This window comes from Trachurus trachurus (genome assembly GCF_905171665.1).
Source record: "Trachurus trachurus genome assembly, chromosome: 11".
NCBI lineage: Eukaryota > Metazoa > Chordata > Actinopteri > Carangiformes > Carangidae > Trachurus > Trachurus trachurus.
Genome location: NC_139904.1, coordinates 1,309,533 through 1,330,164, shown reverse-complemented (window position 1 = coordinate 1,330,164; position 20,632 = coordinate 1,309,533). Strand labels below are relative to the sequence as shown.

Here is a 20,632-nt window from a genome sequence, read left to right as displayed (position 1 = left end):
ACGAGCCCTTTGATCCAGAAATGCGAGTGTCAGAAGAGCGACAGACACAAACAGAGCACCTTTCATAAAAGACGCTCTATCTCCTTTTCTAGAAAAAAAGGAGGGATTTTGGTGAAACCCAGCCATGTTTAGCTTGACTTTTCTCAGGAACAGAGGCACGTAGAAACAAACGGTTTGTGGCCACTTGAAGCATTAAGGTAAACCTTTCAATTGAGCCACAGTATGTGTTGGTGGCAATAATATAGAATACACTGTGGCTCTACATAAAAAGTCAAAAATGGTCTAAATTGCCGGTACACTTGACTAAAACTTTGGAAAGGAGCGCGGCACTCAATGAGTTAATACGTCTCAATAAACAAACTCAAATGTTTCTCTTCACTTTCCAATTTCTTTACAAATCCACTTAAATGAATTGTATTTTATTCTATTTGATTTAAACAGGTAATCTCATTGATTGCATGGTAATTAATGACGTAGAAGAGGTCTTTACTGAGTTTCAACGTTTCCGACGGCTTTAAATGCAACACAGTCTTTGAAAACATTCAAACTTTCTGTCTAAATTCAGATTTATTAGTGGTTGATCGTGTCTGTTGTTGTGTGTTCATTAGTTACCACTCAGCTTCACAGAGCTCTCTGCATCTTCCTCTTCCTCTTCAACAACTTCCGCCTCCCCAGCCTCTTCAGCCTCTTCAGCCTCCTTAGGAACGTCCTGCTTCACGTACGGCTGCACTTCATCTTCAAGTCAAAGCATAACACAGTACACGTTTATCAAAACAAGAGCAATGAGTAGACGTTAAGTAGAGAAATTAGACAGTTAATATAAATGGTGATGGTCAGGAAACCCAGAAATGGGATGAACAGCTGATTAAAAGTGAACCACAACACTCAAAAGTAAACTTTGGTCACTGGTCTCTGTCTGGTTTATGTGCATTGATCACTACAGCCTGATAACCCTCTCTGCTTTACTTCCAATAACAGTTCAATGACAATAACACTATTATTCAAAGGTTTTTAACTTTTAAAGCAGAAGTAGGCGATATTTTTGTGTTAATATAAGTCTTAAATAGTTGTATCTTCCGACAGCAATCACTTCTATAGAGTGTTTGGTCTGAAACACGGGTCTATCAGTCACTCTGCTCTGCTCTGAGCCCAGGAGAAAACTTTCCTTGTATCCTACAAGTTTTATCCAATGAGGAGAGAGAACGGCATAAAGGGGCGGTCCTCTCTGTGTGTGCAGCCAAGGGATGCGCCTGAATGTGGTGACGTAGGGACGAGGACCAATAGATCCATGACGAGGGCGGGGGCTGCTAACTCCATCGGCTGACAAGACGTTATGGTGCGTTCAAGGCAACTCGTAACTCGTGTTTTTCCCGACCTGTGAAGTCGTACCAGTTCGATCTGGTACGAGTTCACGGGTCAGAAGTTACGAGTGGCCGTTATAGTGACTTTCACAGGTAAAACAGGTCGGAGAAACACGAGTGGGTTGCCTGGAACGCTACAAAGTCCTAAGTCGTGACTTGAAGCCGTAACTTACGGTTTCAAAAGCCTGCCTGGAACGCAGCATTAGCCAAAACGACCGGATCGCTTACTTCTGCTTTAATTGATGGTTGGACATCCCTCCAAACTTCTGTTCAATTCCCTATGATCCTCAGAAAGATTGAATTGATTTTACCAGATTTTTTTTTGTGACTTTATGAAGTTAAAGACTTGTGATCAGTGATCCGAGTTCACTGGACTAAACAGATCAGCTTCTGGACGTATCACAAACCTGGAATCTCAATTTCCTCGAACGTCTTCCCTTCAAATCTCTCCAGGGACCGGTCCTCCATCGCCGAGAGCAGCTCCGAGATCTTGGCGACGTCGACCGCCGCCGCCGGCGTCCGGTAGTGCTCCTGGTCGGTTTTAATGTCGCGGCCCAGCACTTTGGCGAGTTCCTTGAGCTGCTCGTTTGTGAGGGTGAGGATTTGGAAAATTCTCCCAATGTGCTCTCGAAAAAACGCAGACCTGAGGCTCGCTTCGTTCTTGGCTTCGCACCGAGACGTAAAGATTCTGATGCACGTCTGCTCCCGCAAGACGCTCGTGGCCACGCTCACGGCTCCAGCGAACAAGAAAGGGTTGTGTTCGTGCACGCCGCAAGTTTTTCTCTTGCTCACAAGCAGCTCTATCGCGGCGAGCAGCTCCGGCGTCAACGTGAGAACAAGTTTCTTATCGGCACGTTTTCTGCCAGTCTTGATGATGACGTTGAACTTCCTGTATCGCTTGGACAGAATCCGCTCAAACTGACCGGCAGCAGTGGCGGCATTGGCGACAGCATTGGCGGCAATGGCGGCAGAATTGGCGGCAGAATTGGTGTCAACATTGGCGGCAATGGCGGCAGCATTGGCGGCAGAATTGGTGTCAACATTGGCGGCAGAATTGGTGTCAGCATTGGTGTCAGCATTGGCGCCAATGGCGTCAACATTGGCGGCAATGGCGGCAGCATTGGCGGCAGAATTGGTGTCAGCATTGGTGTCAGCATTGGCGCCAATGGTGTCAGCATTGGTGTCAGCATTGGCGGCAATGGCGGCAGCATTGGTGTCAGCATTGGCGGCAATGGCGGCAGCATTGGTGTCAGCATTGGCGGCAGCATTGGCGGCAGTGGCAGCATTGGCGGGAAAGGTGGCATTAGTGTCAGCAACAGCACTGGCGGTAGCATCAGCAGAACTGGCGTCAGTGGCAGCAGCATTGGCGGCAGCGTCTGCAGGAAGTTCAACCTCCTCCCGGTCGTTGAAGGCCTGGACGGTGATTTTAGAAATGTCACATGACCCTTTGTTAAAGAGGGACACCAGTGCAACCGTGACTCTCAGAAGCGCCGTGTAGACCGGAGGGCTCTCGTACAGCGTCAGGCTTTTAACCGCGGACGCCATCGTCTCCTCCATGCACTTGTAGAAGCTCTGCACATCCTGCGTGAACGCTACGGTCTGAGGCTTGTTTACAGTCGTTTGCCTCGAGGAGCGCGCGGTCCACTCCTCCGCACACAACTTCATAAAAGCCTGGGCTTCTTTGACCGTCTCTTCGTCGGCCTCGTCTTTCAGAGTCTTGCCGTATCGGATGTTGCTGATCTTCTTGAGCATTTGTCCCAGCTTCAGTATCACGGACGGTTTGCCGCAGGTCTTGGTCTCCTCGTTATAACCGGCCATCTCTCGGACACCTTCGACCAGTTTGCTGAAGTTTTGGGTTTTGACGGCCTCCTCCATGCTGTTTATCGACTTCTCCCTCAGATTTATCAGGAGTCGTCCCACCAGCCTCAGATTGTGGTTGATCTGATCTGTGCTGTCATTAGTTTTGGCCACGAGGAGCAAGCAGTGAGCCAGCTGCCTGATACAAGGATCGGACAGAACTACAGATGTCACATCGTCATCCTTCAGCTTCTCCAACATCTTGTTCACCTCTGCTGGCATTTCCTGGGGGTCTGCCAGCACTGAACCAGCAACGAAAGATAAGATCGTATTCCTGCAACCCGCTGGAGTCGAGGGATTCTTCACAGGACACACTTTCAAATGTCGCCACATGGACTTGCGAGAATACGTGCCTTTACAATGTATACAGATAGCATGGGCGGGTTTAGCAGGGGTGGGCGTCTTTCGGGCTCGTGTGCTCAGCTTCAGCTCTCCAACCTGAGTCCTCAAAACCTCCTGATTGTGTTTGTAGTTCCCTCTGTTTCGTAACGTGCTCATGAACTGCTTCCTCTCCTTGGAGCCCTTGCGCGTGGCGAACAGCTGAGCGACCTCGGCCTCCTCGTACCTGTGGGTGAGTAAGTGACGGAGGAGTTTCGCAAAACCTTTCCCGCACACGTAGCAATAATTCTTGTTTCTGAAGTGGGGGCCGTGCTCTTTGACGGGGGCTTCGTCTGCGCTGGAGTCGCCATCCTCTTCCTCAGCATCAACATTGTCACTGTCAGAAGAAACCGGTGCTGCAGCGCTCAACGATTTCTGACGTGTGGTAAAACCGCTTCGTCTGTCCTTGGAGAGGATCTGAAATCAAGAACAGGTCGTTTAACAAAACCAAACACTGAACAGTCCAGTTCTTCTACCGTGTTATTATTATATATGCAGGTTTATGGTCAAGTTCCTCTTTACACAGGAGGGGGTTGACTCCGGTTTGACTTCACTTTCTGAGGAACAATATGTGTTTAAAACTCAGAAACCAGGGGTTATTATATTGGATATTATATATATTTATATTAGGGCCGGGACTTTAACGCATTAATTACGATTAATTAATTACACAAAAATTAACGCGTTAAAAAGATTAACGCATTTAATCGCACTTATATAAAAAAAAAATATATTTTTTTTTTTTCAAAATTTTTTTTTTTCTCCCGTGTGTCTACGTGCGGTGCGCCCGCACGCGAGAGAGGCGGCAGTTTGAGAGGCTGACTGGCAGAGATGAGAGCTGGTGAAACGCTAGCATGGTTATTTAAAACACCATCTCTGATCTCTGCCTGCACATACACAGAGCTATATCTATGACCTGTCACTGTCACAGGTGCAGCTCATCTCATTATGATAGGACTTCACCCTCAGAGCTCTGTCTTCAGACTGTCCTGACCTGTCCCTGAACATCACACAGGGACAACATGGAGCTGCCTGTGTGATTGGTTACTGAGTTTTATTAATGTTTACATCAGGCTGAGTTCAACAAATCAGTTTATGCTACTGTGATTTAAGTAGCCTAGTTAAATACTACAGTAATCATCATAGTGTATTGGAAGGAAAGACCATTTAATCTGTATGTATCAAATATCCATTAATGAATTAATCGATAATTTGCATCCCTAGTCTGTTGGTCTTGGTTAAGTACCACCTTGAATGCTTAAGCTTATGTATTCAGACATTCAATGGTATACTAAAATCCATGTGGGAAAAAAATATGCTTCTCACTGTTCTCAGGTCAAATATTTGTATGCGATTAAAATTCGATTAATTAATTACAAAGCCTCTAATTAATTCGATTAATTTTTTTAATTGAGTCCCGGCCCTAATTTATATAAGTCCCTGATCAAAGGGGTGTTGGGTTTAAAAGGTTCATGAACTTTTCTCTTTCTCTGACTGGATGAGTTTTAGCTCATCCACCATGTTTAAGGACTGTTTTGACTGTTTTTCTTTGATTCAAAACTGTTTATTTGAAGGTATTTAAGATGCATTACACACACTAAATATTCCACTTTCCAGTTAAACTCATCTTTACCTTGTTGACACTAGGTTGAGGATAGTTTGAGAGTATTTCCTCCTGTTACTCACACAGCCTGAGTTCAATATTTGCAACATTACTGGACAAAAACAAAGACAAATCCCAAAACAAAACAAAATCTGGTCAAACTTGCCGAGGACAAACCTACATTTGAGCGCCAGTCGTACGACGAGTCCCCGTAGTTGTAGGTTATCTCTTCGCCTTGAAAGATTTTCCTGCGTGCGAACAGGCAGAGGTGAGGCGTCCCCTCACATTCGACCTTCTTCATCACACAGTTGGGACTTCTGTGATCGTCGTTCACGAGTCTCCCGAGGCTCCCGTCCTCCTCAGTGGCATTAACACTGCAGGAAAGAAAGTCTCTGTGAAACTTAAAGCAGCATATAAACAGCTGCACCTTCAACAGACTGAGACCAATAACAGATGGATGGAGATATTGGTTTTAAATCTATTTCAACATCCATTTACATTCTATATATTCATCAGAGACTAAAGGTATTTCATCTCAACATGATCTTGTGATAACCGAACTGAAACATAGCCAGTAAACTCACCTCCAGTTTCTTCCACCCCAGTAGAAGTCAAACAAATAATCGTTTAAACAATCGCTTCTTTTCCTCCGGGTGTGTTTATGAGCTGCGATTTCTCCCCGATATTCAACAACGAAGGCGGATTTTTCAATGGGCTCCTTGGTGAACACACCTCGACCTAGAAACACAAGGATAAAAGAGAAAACAAGACCAGGTTGTTATTATTAGAAAACAGAAATGTTTAGACCTTTAAACAAAAGTCAAGTCTTTATTGTGGTTTGATTCACTCTTAATTTCAAAATAAAAGACTTTATTCATTAAAAAATACAAATGTTTTATGTGAAGTAGCAGAAAATGAGGAAAAGTTATCTCAAACTGCACACTGAGCCCGGGGTAATACATTTCGCTGCCAAGTGTCTCATAGTTTCAGATCATAGATGAACAGCGACGTAGCAGCTGCAGCATTTTGTGTTTCATTGTCCGTTATATGACGAAGCCAGAACAGGCAGTTTTTGTTTCAGAAAATGCAAAATGTGAAGCCTGAGTTGTTTTGAGTTGATGATGATGAGGTAAAGTTGGAATGGTTCTTCAGAAAAGAAGTCTTTACTATAGCTACTTTCATAAAAAGTGCCTGGTCAAAAAGAAAAAGTGAATTATTTATGTGAATTCCATGTGGTTTCTGTTTCTGTTTGGTTTTGTCTGTGCTCTGATGATTTTGTTTGGTGTCTAAATGTGATGATAATGTGTCTTGTATAAGCCCTTATAGGCTGCACGGGCGCCTTAATTGGTGCACGACACGTAAATAAATATAAATTCATTCATTCAATTCATTCATGCAGCACCGACCTTTAAAGGAGCTGATGAACTTCTCGTGCAGGAAGTGTCGGTCACGTTCAGACCTGACGTGCTGCAGGGCGTCTTCCTCAGGACTCGGCCGCTTGTCTCGTCCCTCCTCTTCATCTGGAAAGTTATTAAAACATATCAGCTTAATATCTTTTTAATTAATGCTATTTCCATTTAGGCAGATTGGACACAATATAAGAGCATATGTGCAGATTTATTCGCTGCAGCAGCTGTAAATGGCTGTGAAAGAGTTAATTCACCTCTCTGGTGTTGGATTTGTTACATTTGAAGTGACGTATTTACTGGGAAAAATGCACCTGATCTGAAACTAAAACTGAATAACACATTAAATATTTTACATTTTACATATTTTACATTGACCTCTGACCTTGACCTTCTTTTTTATTGTTATGATGATTAAAATGTCTTGATTTACAACTTGACATTTCAAATAACAGATAACTGATGTTTCTGTCTGACTTGTGCTGTATTTTATTACATTTCCATCACTTCCTCGTGCTTCCTGTGGTTTATTTGATTTATGCCGTTTTAGTTCAGTTCATAAAACCATCTGTTATCTTCTAAATCAAAGACACAAAGACACGCACCGTCCTGCTGGTGTGAAGCTGATTCTTCTTCTGATTCGTTGTTGTCGTCGTCTTCAGCTCCAGAGGATTCAGCGTCGTCCTGCTCCACATCTGGCTCCAGTTCATCTTGAATAAAGACAGAAACAGGGTGTGTGTGGTTCAATCAGTGTTTATCTGACTGAACATTAAAGGGATAGTTCACCCAAAATAGAAATTTCACGCATGATCTCCTCCCCCTCATGTGGACTAAGGGCTGGGAGAAGTTTCAGAGTCCTCCGTGGCTTCTCTGAGTTACAGGGGGTCTCGGCGTAGCAGTGCATGTCCATATAACGGTTGCAAATGGATACCAACTGTCTTCATAACAAAAAGACACACCAAAAAACATCCAAATACCTCCATGCTGCTCGTATGTAATGTCCGTCTTGTATTGAAGCCCCGAAATGTGAAATTGTCCCGAAAAAAATTAAATAAGTCTATATTTCGGGGTGGTGCGTGGCGCAGTGGTTAAGGCGGCCGCAGTCCAGGTTCGAATCCCGCGTCGGGCAGACCTTTCCTGCATGTCATTCCCCCTCTCTCTGCCTCCCCCTTTCCTGTCTATCTATACTGTGCTATCAAATAAAAGGCAAAAATGCCAAAAATATACTTAAAATAAATAAATACGTCTATTTTTCTTGAAAGCTTGAAATATAGACGTATTTGTTTATTTTCGGGACAATTTCGCATTTCGGGGCTTCAATACAAGACGGACATTACATACGAGCAGCATGGAGGTATCTGGATGTTTTTTGGTGTGTCTTTTTGTTACAAAGACAGTTTGTATCCATTTGCAACCGTCATATGGACATGCACTGCTACACCGAGACCCCCTGTAACTCAGAGAAGCCACGGAGGACTCTGAAACTTCTCCCAGCCCTTAGTCCACATGAGGGGGAGGAGATAGTAGGTGAACTATCCCTTTAAGGTGTGTTCACGTGGACACTCACCTTGGATCTCGACCTCATCCAGAGACTTTCCTTTGTAGTTTTCCAGAGAGCCCTTCTTCCTGGCCAGAATGAGCTCTGAGATCTTCCCCAGCTCCTCGGCCGCCTCGGCTGAGCGGTAATGATCCCTGTCGGCCCGGATGTCGTGACCCAGCAGTTTGGCCAAGTCGCGGAGCTCCCTGTTCTCCAGGCTGAGGATGTGGAAAACTCTGGCTCTTCGTCCCCGAAACTGAGCCGACCGGAGGTTCCGCGGGTTCTTCGCACGACACAGATTTGAAAAAACCGTGACGCAGTCCTCTCCGCTGTAGCAGCTGGAAGCAGAAAGGTCTGGCTTTGCAAACAGGAAGGGGTTGTCTTCGTGCACACCGCACCGACTCCTCTTCGTGACGAGCAGCGTCAGCGCGTGGACCAGGTCAGAGGTCAGCAGCACGGCTACAGACCGACCGGCTTTCCTCTGGATGTTTATCCTGATGAAGTGCCTGGACGACGTCTGAGCCTCGGCGTCCGTCTCCTGGAAGGACTTCAGGGTCATCCTCGACACCGCGGCTTCGCCTTTGTTCAACACGAACAGCTGCGTGAGCGTCGCCCTGCAGAGCGATCCGTACGCCTGCCTGTCGTCCTGCGTGTCGTCCTGTCCTGTCGTCTTCAGCTCCGCGGACGCCGACGCCGACTTCTTCTCCAGGTGGCTGTAGAAGGTCTGCAGGTCGAGCATGAACGTCGTCGTGGTGGACGGACCTTTCCCGCCCGGGGAGACGAGCTCGCTCCATTCCTTTCTGCACAGCCTCAGGAACGCCCTGGCGTCCGCCCGCTGCTCTCTGCTGGTCGTCTCTTTCAGGACGATCTTGCACAGTTTCTCCAGCGAGCGTCCGATTGTCAACGCATCGTCCTGCTTCTTGGAGTCGGCATCGACCATGTTCTTCACCGTCTTCGCGACCGCGTGGAAGTTCCTGTGTGTGACGGCGTCCTCGAAGCTCATGATGGATTTGTCCTGCAGCGCCAGCAGCACTCGGCCCATCTGCCTCAGCTTCTGTCGGATGTAGTCGTGTTTATTCTCATCGCCGCCGCCGTGCTTCTCCATCAGATGCTGAGTCAGCTGCAGCATCAGGAAGTCGTTTTGGACGACGACAGAAACCTGGTCGCGTTTCATGGTCGACAGCAGCTTCCACATGCCCGAGGGAAGTTCTCTGGAGAAGCGCGACTCTAGAGGAGTGAGCTCTCTCGCCGCGTTCGACTCGTTCGCCGTTTCAGACATCAACCGGTTCCTGTAGCGGCATTTGTACATGTGGAGCCGCATGTGCTGACGGTTAAACAAACCTTTACAGTAAAGACAGTGCATCACCGTCGCATTGACCGACATGCTCGACCTTCGTTGGACTTTCAGTTTCAACTCTCCGCTGTTCCTCCGCAGCACCTCCTGGTTGTGGTTGTAGTTTCCTCGGTTTCGTAGCCTCTCCAGCGCCGCTTTACGCTCCTTGGAGCTTTTGGGCAAAGCGAGAGCTTCGGCGGCTTCGGGGTCCCTCTTCACGTGCCTCAGAAGATGCCGAGCAAATTTAACAACTCCTTTCCCACAAACGTAACAATAGTTGTTTCTGGTGTAAGATGTCGGTGTGGACGTGTGTTTATCTCCTCTGGGTTCGTCCTCTGAATCTGAATCACGACTCGGTACATTGTTTTTTTGTGAACTAAGACTCGGTACATGATTTTTTCGTGAATCACGACTCGGTACATGATTTTTTCGTGAATCACGACTCGGTACATTGTTTTTCCGTGAACCACAACTGCGTACGTCCTCTTCATCTGAACCACCGCCGCTGGGTGCGTACTCTTCCTCCGAACTACCGCTGCCGCTCGGTACGTACTCTTCCTCTGACCCGTCGTCATCGTCAGAGGTCAAAGTAGCTTCTTCCTCCTCCTCCTCCACGAGGGAACCCGACGCCTCCTGACACGACTCGAACTCAGGCAAAGGCAACTTGTCCTTAAAACCCAGCTGAGTGTTGATGTCGGTGAATCTGTCGCTGTCGAGGCTCGGCCCGGGCGCTTCAGCATCATTATCATCTTCATCGGTCGAGGACTGGTCGCTGCTGAAAGCTGCCGAGTCCTTCAACTGGAAACACAGACAAGACATTTATAGACATATATATGTGTATATATATATATATATATACACATATATATATATATATATATATATATATATATATATATATATATATATATATATATATATATATATATATATGTCTATATATATATATACACATATATATATATATGTATATATATATATATATATATATATATATATATATATATATATATATATATATATATATATATATATATATATATACATATATATATATATATATATATATATATATATACACACGGCGGGGAAAATAAGTATTGAACACGTCAACATTTTTCTCAGAAAATATATTTCTAATCGAGCTATTGACATGAAATTTTCACCAGATGTCGGCATCAACCCAAGTAATGCACACATACAAAGAAATCCGAACATTAATGTCCATAAATGAAGTTATGTGTAATAAAGTGAAATGACACAGGGAATAAGTATTGAACACATGAAGAAAAGGAGGGGCACAAAGGTATGGAAAGACAAGAAAGCAGCTGGAGTTTGTCAGTATTTAGAATGTAATCCTGTCTCCTATCAGTACAAAGTAATATCTGCTGGTTTAGTCCTGATTGATGCCTTTTAAAAAGGTTTCTCACCACCAAGGTGTCAGACAAGAAGTATTGCATGATGGGTAAAGCAAAGAGCTGTCTAAGAGCTGTCTAAAGACCTACGCAACCAAAGATTTCAGACAGAAGAGTCAAAACAATAATCAGAAGGGTTCCCTAACAGTCCAGGACACTGGTGGAGAGCTTCAGAAAGACCTGGGATCAGCAGGTACAGTTGTTTGAAAGAAAACAATAAGTAATGCACTCAACCGCCATGGCCTCCATGTCTTGCATGGTGTGTGTGCAAATCAAATCTAAAGGTTGGCAGAGCTCACACAACAAAGAAAAGTTTCTGTATCACCATTTGTGGAGTAAAACTGTGGAATAATATGAGTAGCTACTGAAATCAGAAACATTTGGAGTGTAATCATGTTTAAAAAGAGACATAAAGAAATGATTCTCCAGAGCTACATTGAATAATTCACACAAGGTGTTTGCTTACTTACTATTTGGATTAAAATGTGTAATGTGTAAAATGTTTAATTAGAACATATAGTTAAAATGATCGGGGTAGGATTAGATAAGTTTATACTTCTTCCTGCTCCTTTTTGCTCATGTAAACTGCGTTGCTTATGAGATGTTACTTTTTTTGTGTAGACATTTTTGCTGTTCACTTATTTCCTTATTATATTATTATTTTATCTTTTTTTACATTGTCGTTTACATGATCGAAATAAAGATATCAATCAAAAATATTGAAATGCATAAATAAATAAGTTCCATTAATAAGTAGGGATGTCACGATTACTTGTTTTCACAATTAATCGTGGTATTAAACGCCACAATTAATTCATCATAAAGGTTCCTAAATACCGTCACTTTCAAAAAAAAGATGATGGAAACATATCGGCATATCTGCGCCAAATAAAAGTAAATGCACAGATACTAAGTCCGTTTAACAAACGTAACATTGAATTGGTAGGAATTTAAATGTTAGTGTGTCATTTGTATCTAAAACAACACAAAAAACTATACGAAACGAATAAACATAAATATAGATTATAGATGACAATTTATGACCTGAATATTTCAAACACTTCCCCTGGGGGTTAATAATTGGTCATATATTAATAGATACTTGAGATATTTTGTGTAAACAATGAGTAATTTAATTATATTTTGACTATATTTGATTTTACACAATTAATGCAGAATAATCGTGATAATTGTAATACTGTGTTTATTTCTATTACAATAATTGTACCAAGAAAATTTATAATCGTGACTAGGGTTGCAAAATTTTGGGAATTTTCAAAGTTGGAAGTTTTCCATGGGAATTAACAGGAATATATGGGAATTAATGGGAATATATGGGAATAAACGGGAATAAATCCGAAATTTACAAAATTGAAGGTTGGCCCTATAACAGGGAACTTGAGGGGGGGGGGGGGGTTGTTGTTCAGTAAAATAATTGATTGTTCATACAAGAATTAAAACTTGATAAAGTTCTACTCACAAATAAATCTGTTGAAATATCGTGTTTGTTTTTAATTGTATTATTTGGCATGGATGTCTGCGTATGACAACACAAAAATTTACATTTATGTTTGGATATGATACAGTTTGTTTAAATTACCCCCAATTTCCAGTTAATTCCCATAATTCCCATAGAAAGTTTCCAATTTGGAATATTTCCAAAATTCCCCAGCTTAACTTCCCACGGAAAGTTTTTGGAAATTTACTGGAAATTTTCCGCCCCTTTGCAACCCTAGATATGATACAGTTTGTTTAAATTACCCCCAATTTCCAGTTAATTCCTATAAATTCCCAATAATTCCCATAGGAAGTTTCCAATTTGGAATATTTCCAAAATTCCCCAGTTTAACTTCCCATGGAAAGTTTCTGGAAATTTACCGGAAATTTACTGGAAATTTTCCACCTCTTTGCAACCCTAATCGTGACATCCCTATTAATAAGTGCTATCTATTCAGGAATTGTCCTATGTATTTCTGTATGCTTATTGCTTATTTTATGGAAGCAGCTTATATGTGTTGTTAATAATAATAATATTCAATTCAATCGTTTATTCACACATATAGAAGAGGTATAAAAAATCATTAAAATGTTTGTAATAGTAATACCACAGCACTGGAGTGTGTAAACAGTTGGTGAAAGCATCACATGAAGGTGTTTGCAGTTACAAACCTTTTTATTCCGCTTTGTTGATGAAGTAGCACCGACATTTGTCTTTGAAGAGCTCGATCCACCGAAAGACTCCCGAACATCACGAACATCCGAGTCTTTGCTGCCTACAGAACAGAAATAGGTGGTAAAGGACAGATTACTGCAGTGACTCACTGACTAATACCAGAAACATATTTAATATCAACATACACACACCGATAACAGAAATGTAGCACCAACCTTTAGCGGAGGGGTCAGAGGTCGGAGGTTGATTCTGTTGTTCCATTACACCTGGAAGATTTCACAGAGACACAGATGCATTGTTTGTTCTTTGAAAATAAATGACTATGAATGTTACTTCATGCATCTGTCAAACTGTGGAAATGATTAAATGTAACAGTGAAAACCAGTAGGGAGGATATGACCTACAATTATTTACCAGGTTAATACAGTTATGGACTTTGTGTTCCAAGTTATATTGTGTATATGACAATAATCCCCAGTGATATCATTAATTACTTAACTAAATAACTTAAGCATGACCTGACCCTGGATAAACAGCAAAGAATGGACAAGAAATAAACTATTTAAACTATTAATTTAAGGTTAAGATATGTAACTATGTACATCTGAAACAAGTTCTCTAGGCACTTTTTGATAAACGTATACAAAAACATTTTATAAATCACATTACTTCATTGTGTTTAAGATCTTTGTAAAAGAAATTTAAAACATTTTTGAGAGAAAATGTGTTTTAAGACTTCTCAGAACCCCCACAGGATGAGTCGTTCCATTTTACTACAAAGTAAGGTTAATAAAGCAATGTCTCTGCAGTTCCCTGACACATTTACTGATGCCGATGTTTGGTTAAAGCAGAAGTAAGCGATCCCGGTCGTTTCGGCTAATGCTGCGTTCCAGGCAGGCTGGTGAAACCGTAAATTACAGCTTCAAGTCACAACTTACGACTTTGTATCGTTCCAGGCAACCCACTCGTGTTTTTCCGACCTGTTTTACCGGTGAAAGTCACTATAACGGCCACTCGTAACTTCCGACCGGTGAACTCGTACCAGATCGAACTGGTACCACTTCACGGTCGGAAAAATACGAGTTTCCTTGAACGCACCATAACAGTCCTCGTCGCTACGTCACCACATTCACGGCGTTCCTTGGCTGCACACACAGCCCTGCATGCCGTTCTCTCTCCTCATTGGATAAAAACTGTAGGATACGATAAATGTTTTCTCTTCGGCTCAGAGCAGAGCAGAGTGACTGACAGACCCGTGTTTCAGTCCAAACACTCTATGTAAGTGATTGCTGTCGGAAGATATAACTATTTAAGACTTATATTAACACAAATATATCACTCACTTCTGCTTTAAGGGCTGGTTAAAACTTAAATGTTACATTATGTTGCATGACAACCAGCATAAACATACACAGAGAGTAATAACTAAAACTGTTAGCATTATGGAGTCAGTGGGTCACAGCAAATATCACCTGGATTTAGATTATTTCTGTGGATATCTTAAAGTTATTCTCAGCATTACTGCTTTAAAGAGGAACTATGCAGGATTTTTTTAATCTTAATTATGCTACATTTTTACCTTAATTTAACAGCTTTGGAGTAATTGTGATGGTTTAATAAATGACTTGTTGTAATTGTTGCAAGGGAGAATAGAGGCTTTCCGTACACAAACGCGCCCCGTAACCCGTAATTTCTTGTTTATGACAGATAAGACTTCAAAAATATACATGTTGTACCATCATATATGATATATAACATTATGTACCAACAAATGCACATGGCCAGGAGGAGGGTTAGCAACACAGCAGAAAAGTGACCAGACTTGCATAGTTCCCCTTTAAATAAGCTTCACTTTACTTTACTAGCATCGAGCTTTGGGCCACATGAACAGGAATAAGTTTTGAAACTAAGACCAAACACTAAGACAGCAGCAGTGTGGGTTTCCTGGCAGTTGTTTCTTCTCTAGTCTGTAGTTTTATGTGTTTAAGTTTTTACACCGAGGTCCAGTTTGTTGTGAACTGCCTGTTATTTACATCCAGATGCTCCTCTGTTGTCCTAGCATGCTAACATTAACTAGCCAGTGATTAACAAGCTAGCAGCGTTTTAACACGACTTCATCCGCTCATTCGGACATAAATACGTGCGGTTTAAGATTCCCGACGTGTTGGCGCAGAGCGACGTTTACCTGCGCTGTGAAATCCCGCTGCAGAGGTAAGAAAGCTGCTGCAGCTGCTAGCACTCAGGAAGCCGCCATGTTGCCTTCCCTTCGCCTTCCCCCTCAGACCACGTGACTGTGACGTAGCGCTGTCCCGGCAAATCTGTCCAATCGTCGACCCGCGACGTCACCGGCTGGCTCCAGAGGAAGCCAATCAGCTTTCGAGACAGTTCCTCGACCGCGAGGAGCAGCAATGATACACACAGCTACGGGTGTGTGTGGTTTATGAGGACCTGCCGCCATCATGTCCCCGTAGAGCGGTGCAACAACCAGTGGTGGAAGTAGGCTACCCTTGTCAAATAAAAAGAAAATATATTTTGAAAGATTACAATGTTGTGGAAAGCGCTGGATTAGAAAGCGATATTTGTCTTATCCTGTCCCTCAGAAAACAAAAGAGATAATATGTGTGGTTTTTGTGGGAATGATATCGAAACAGTAGAACTTTTTTTTTTTAATGCGAGTATGTTGTACAATTTTCGACTTCATTTCAAAACTGGTTGTTATCTAAACACATTATTTTGCCCCCATTGAATTGGATGTCGATCAAGGTTGGACAAAGAACTTTGACTTTTTGGTGAACATTTTAATTTCCCTTGGAAAACATTTCATCAACAGATGCAAATACCTCAAAGTGAAACTCCACTTCAATGGATGGATAAACGAACTCAGAATGTATAAAAAATCTTTGCATTACATGAAAAGCAAAAATGCCCTAAGGTTATTTTCTTTGCTGGACTTATTTACTATTGTGGACTGAGACCCTCACGTTGTCTTTTCTTTTTCTTTTTGTTCTTGGTTGATCAAGATAGCTGATTCAGCAGTGTGAATTTATCTATTACCAATGTGCCTTTAATGTTTGTATTTTGAAGATACTTCAATAAAAAAAACAAAAAAAAAAACAACTAGTGGTGAAAGAGAGGAAGCGCAGTTAGTCTATGCCGCCATCTTGTCTCATAGCAGCAGATAAAGAGAAAAAATAATATATTTTAAAAAATTTAATTAGGCTACTACTAGTCACTTCAATTTTATGCATAAAAATATATTACAATAAATACTCTGATAATTACCTTTTTTTTAAAGGGACAACAAGGAGTTTTGTTAAAGTGAAGTGTTTCCACACTACATTTATGAGCCTCCGCACCGTGAAATTCTTTGACCGGTGCAAGACAGACTCATGTTTTCATTCATCAAGAATTAAAGTCAGAGGTTGGAAGACGATCACATACCGTCGTAGTTCCCACCATAAACGGAGATTCATTCGGCGGCGTTATTCTCATGACTCGCCACGAAACCGAAAGTAAAGAAACGCTGGTCGGCTCGCCCAGCATTTCCACCACCACTAATAATAACAAAATAACCATAGAGACAAAACCATAGATTTATCTAAAATGGACCATTAACAAGTGGTAACGGAGATTCATCCACATTAATATCAGACTTTTTTTTTTATAACCAAATAGAAACTCCTCGTTGTCCCTTTAAACATTTTAATTACAGACTTCATATTTGACCTTTTACTTAATAATAACACTGAATACCAACTCTGCTGTACTCTACTGTTTGTAAAGACTTAATAAAGACACAGACATTCAACCACTGGAATCACTGGCCAACAACATTTTGTAATGTTTTTTTATTTATTTATTTAAAAAGAACATAGAATAGAAAATACTCAGAGAACCTTGGTAGGCATACTCTTCTGACTGGGGGGTTAATATAACCAAGATATACATGAAGGGACAGTATTTCTTTATTTTGGTATGATACCAGATGGTGGAAACAGCATGCCTGAAATGAACTCTAAATCCACTCTTCTGCTCATTTTAGTGACAAGTAAAGAAATTGTGCATTTTTTTATTTAATCTGTGATGGCACGAGTCTTCAGCCTTTCAGATGTGCGTTACATTCATAGACGAGATGTTCTTAAATGTATTGAAATTAACTCCAAACATATTTTTAATCCCATCAGTTGGACAGTGGTGATGGTCGACATGTGTCCGCTTTTAGAAATGAGGTAAAAGAAAATATAGAAAACCATTAGATTCTTTTCATTTAACATAAAAGACAGAAAAACAGAATCAGGGGTCACTCTGGTGGTCGACTCAGCTCATCAGGTGACTGACTTCGCAAAGTAAAATTACCTGAAAACATACATGAATTAGCAGGTTCAGTGTTTTTGTATTTTGAAAACAAATCTTCCTATTGATGAACAGAACAGATGGTGATTTTCATCTACATCAGTTTGTTATCTGCAACTCAAACCAACAAAAACCGAAACTTGTTTCATTGAAGCTCTTCACCGTGAATCTCCAAGGGTTTGTAAAAAAAGAAAAAAGAAAATAAAGAAAAAAGAAGTCCAAGTAGCACAGGAACCATGACACACAGGGAGCAGAAGAAGCTTTAATCCATGAGAAACAACCATGTAGCAGAAGTTCAGCTGTGAACAGTCTGAATGTTTAGTGCAGTCTGTATCTCAGGTTTACATCCCGGCTGCACAAAAAACGATGGATGATGATTTTGAGGATCTAAAAAAAAAAAAATCCAAATTGATGTGTAGGACATTTGTTCTTTATCTGCAGAACAGCTCGTTGTAGTGGGAAGTGAATGTCGTCCATTCACGTTAACTGGGACCGTGTCAAAGTGAAGATTTCAGGTAATCGACGACCATTTACAGAACGAGTCATTACACCGATATAAAAGGGGTCACTTCTGTCCCGCCGCTCTACGTCTCTACGTCACTCTGAATCCTCCTCGTCCTCCTGCTCGTCGGGCGTGAACGGCGGGTCGGGCGCGGCGGCGGCCTTCTTGGGGGCCCCGGCCCCCTCTTTCCTGGTCCTGAGGTGCAGCTCTCTGACGGTGAGGATGCGGGTGAGCATGGCCTCCATGGTGCCGTCGTCCAGGGTGGTGGAGGAGAACCACAGTGGGCTGTTGGGGACGCAGCAGCGCTCTGGGTGAAGGTAGAACAGGTTGGTGCGCTGCTTCACCGACTCTGAGCTGAGAGGAGGAGACAGAATCATGTTTGGTTTAAATACAGACAACACAGGTTTCATTTCAGTTTAGTTAGTTTATTATAGACAGGCTTCCTACAGCTTAAGCCAAGTTAAATTTAAGACTTTTTAAGACTTTTTTAAAGCCACTTGAAATGAAATTTAAGACCGACTTCATAATAAACACAAATGCAGAAAAAAACCACCACATCAATTACATAGGGTTATAGGGACAATTAACCACTTTCCTATGTGATCCAAGGTAAAGTGACTGCTACATGAACATTGGATTGTGTCTCTTTCCAGCTGTCCTTTCAAAATAAAAGCATAAAAAGTCCGAAAAAAAAAAAAACACTGACTCGGGAGCTGGAGGCGGTGAGAGATTTAGCGTTGACGGCCGCCACTAACTTCTCTATGTCTGAATGTTACCAATTATTTTGAGATTTGAGACTAATTACAACCATAAAATCCCACTTACCATGTGTTAACATTTTTAAGACCTTTGAAAAATTGATTTAAGACACTTTAATGCCAATTAAGGCCTTGTTTTTAGATTAATGAATTCAATGCCTTTTAAGACTTTTTAAGGATCCATTAGAACCCTGATAGAGAGCCTAAGCGGAAGCAAGAAGTAACGTCGCCAAGGGACCACAACTCGGAAAAAGTCTTCATACAAGTGAAAGTTTTATTTCGTGATCCGATTGAATTGCGCCATGAGAAAAAAATCTGTCCTCTACCTGTTTCAAACATCACGTTTCATGAAGAGAAATCAGCAGTTTGTTTTAAAACCATTGTAAAATAAAATTCCGCTGCAGACCCCTGATTTGCGCTTGTACACTCTTTGGACTTATAAGCCCTGTTTGACTGATGTTGCACAATTTCTGTATATAAAACAACAACTGGAATGGCATTTATTTCTGCTTTACTGTTGATGCCATGGGAATGTATTTCTCTGTCCATTCCAAATAAAGATAAAATTAAAAAAAATAAAAATAAAATTTCGAAGAATCCATAACCAGAAAGACTACAGGTCGTGTAGGTGACGTCACCATGGCGACCTTCCTTTCCCGTGTCAGTTGGTGATGTATTTTCTGTGGGACACAGATCTGTAGTCTGCAGAGCGTCTTCACACTAAATACATTCTTCTGTTGCCGTTTTACAACAAACGGCTGATTTTTTCGGATGAAACGTGATGTTTTAAACAGGTAGAGGACAGATTTTTTTCTCATGGCACAATTCAATCGGATCACGAAATAAAACTTTCAGTCCCTTTCATTCCTATGGAGACTTTTTCCGAGTTGAGGTCCCATGGCGCCGTTACTTCCTGCTTCCACTTCGGCTCTCTATAGGAAACGGTTTTCTCCTTGTTTTATGTATCTTAAATTATTTTTATCTTGCACGTTTTATTATTCATCCATGGCACAGGATGGTTGAGACCAAACATGGAAGCAGCTAAATGTATAATCAGGGTTCCTACACATTTTCCAGACCCTAATTTCCAGACTTCTCTGTAAAAAAATTCTAATTATTTGTGATATTTGAGTAAATACCGGTAGATCCAGGTTAAAAACATTTCTCTTTTCACGTGCTTACAGCCGAGCTCTTTTAAGAGCTTAAAACTTTATCTATTTTCTTTTATTTTACTTTTATTTGCTCTTGCTTTTAACTCTGTTTTAGTGTTTTGTTTGTTTTTATTCTGTTTTATGCTTCTCTTTTTAATGTTTTGTCTTTATGTAAAGCACATTGAGGTATTTACTCAAATCACAAATAATTAGAATTTTTTGACAGAGAAGTCTGGAAATGAGGGTCTGGAAAAAGTATTGAATTTGGAAATTGCAAATGTGTAGGAACCCTGATATACATTTTAAATAGTTTTTGCTGTTTCCAACCTGCTTCCATGTTTGGTCTCAACCATCCTGTGCCATGGATGAATAATAAAACGTGCAAGATAAAAATAATTTAAGATACATAAAACAAGGAGAAAACCGTTTCCTATAGAGAGCCTAAGTGGAAGCAGGAAGTAACGTCGCCATGGGACCTCAACTCGGAAAAAGTCTCCATGTAAGTGAACGGGACTGAAAGTTTTATTTCGTGATCCGATTGAATTGTGTCATGAGAAAAAAATCTGTCCTCTACCTGTTTAAAACATCACGTTTCATGAAGAGAAATCAGCAGTTTGTTGTAAAACGGCAACAGAAGAATGTATTTAGTGTGAAGACGTTCTACGGACTACAGATCTGTGTCCCACAAAAAATACGTCACCAACTGACACGGGAAAGGGCGGCATGTGGTCGCCATGGTGACGTCACCTACGCCACCTGTAGTCTTTCTGGTTAGGGACTCTTCGGAATTTTATTTTACAATAGT

The 20,632-nt window shown here is 41.6% G+C and overlaps 2 protein-coding genes across 2 annotated transcripts in view; both read right to left on the bottom strand.

Moving 5' to 3' along the window:
• The window catches only part of LOC310993825 (uncharacterized protein), a 79,396-nt gene extending 64,059 nt beyond the window's left edge, over window positions 1-15,337 (bottom strand). The window contains exons 1-10 of the mRNA XM_083982305.1: window positions 15,249-15,337; window positions 13,279-13,329; window positions 13,060-13,163; window positions 8,173-10,273; window positions 7,211-7,315; window positions 6,606-6,719; window positions 5,784-5,937; window positions 5,381-5,573; window positions 1,769-4,013; window positions 613-735 (exon numbers count right to left, since the gene is read on the bottom strand). Coding sequence (XP_083838431.1) covers window positions 613-735; window positions 1,769-4,013; window positions 5,381-5,573; window positions 5,784-5,937; window positions 6,606-6,719; window positions 7,211-7,315; window positions 8,173-10,273; window positions 13,060-13,163; window positions 13,279-13,324 — 5,185 coding nt within the window. The 5' untranslated portion in view covers window positions 13,325-13,329; window positions 15,249-15,337. The remainder of the gene's footprint in view (window positions 1-612; window positions 736-1,768; window positions 4,014-5,380; window positions 5,574-5,783; window positions 5,938-6,605; window positions 6,720-7,210; window positions 7,316-8,172; window positions 10,274-13,059; window positions 13,164-13,278; window positions 13,330-15,248) is intronic.
• Window positions 15,338-16,955: 1,618 nt separating this feature from the next.
• zmym4.1 (zinc finger MYM-type containing 4, tandem duplicate 1) overlaps window positions 16,956-20,632 on the bottom strand; it is a 58,936-nt gene continuing 55,259 nt past the window's right edge. Inside the window, exon 27 of the mRNA XM_083982466.1 lies at window positions 16,956-18,272. Within this exon, the coding sequence (XP_083838592.1) occupies window positions 18,014-18,272 (259 nt within the window). The 3' untranslated portion in view covers window positions 16,956-18,013. The remainder of the gene's footprint in view (window positions 18,273-20,632) is intronic.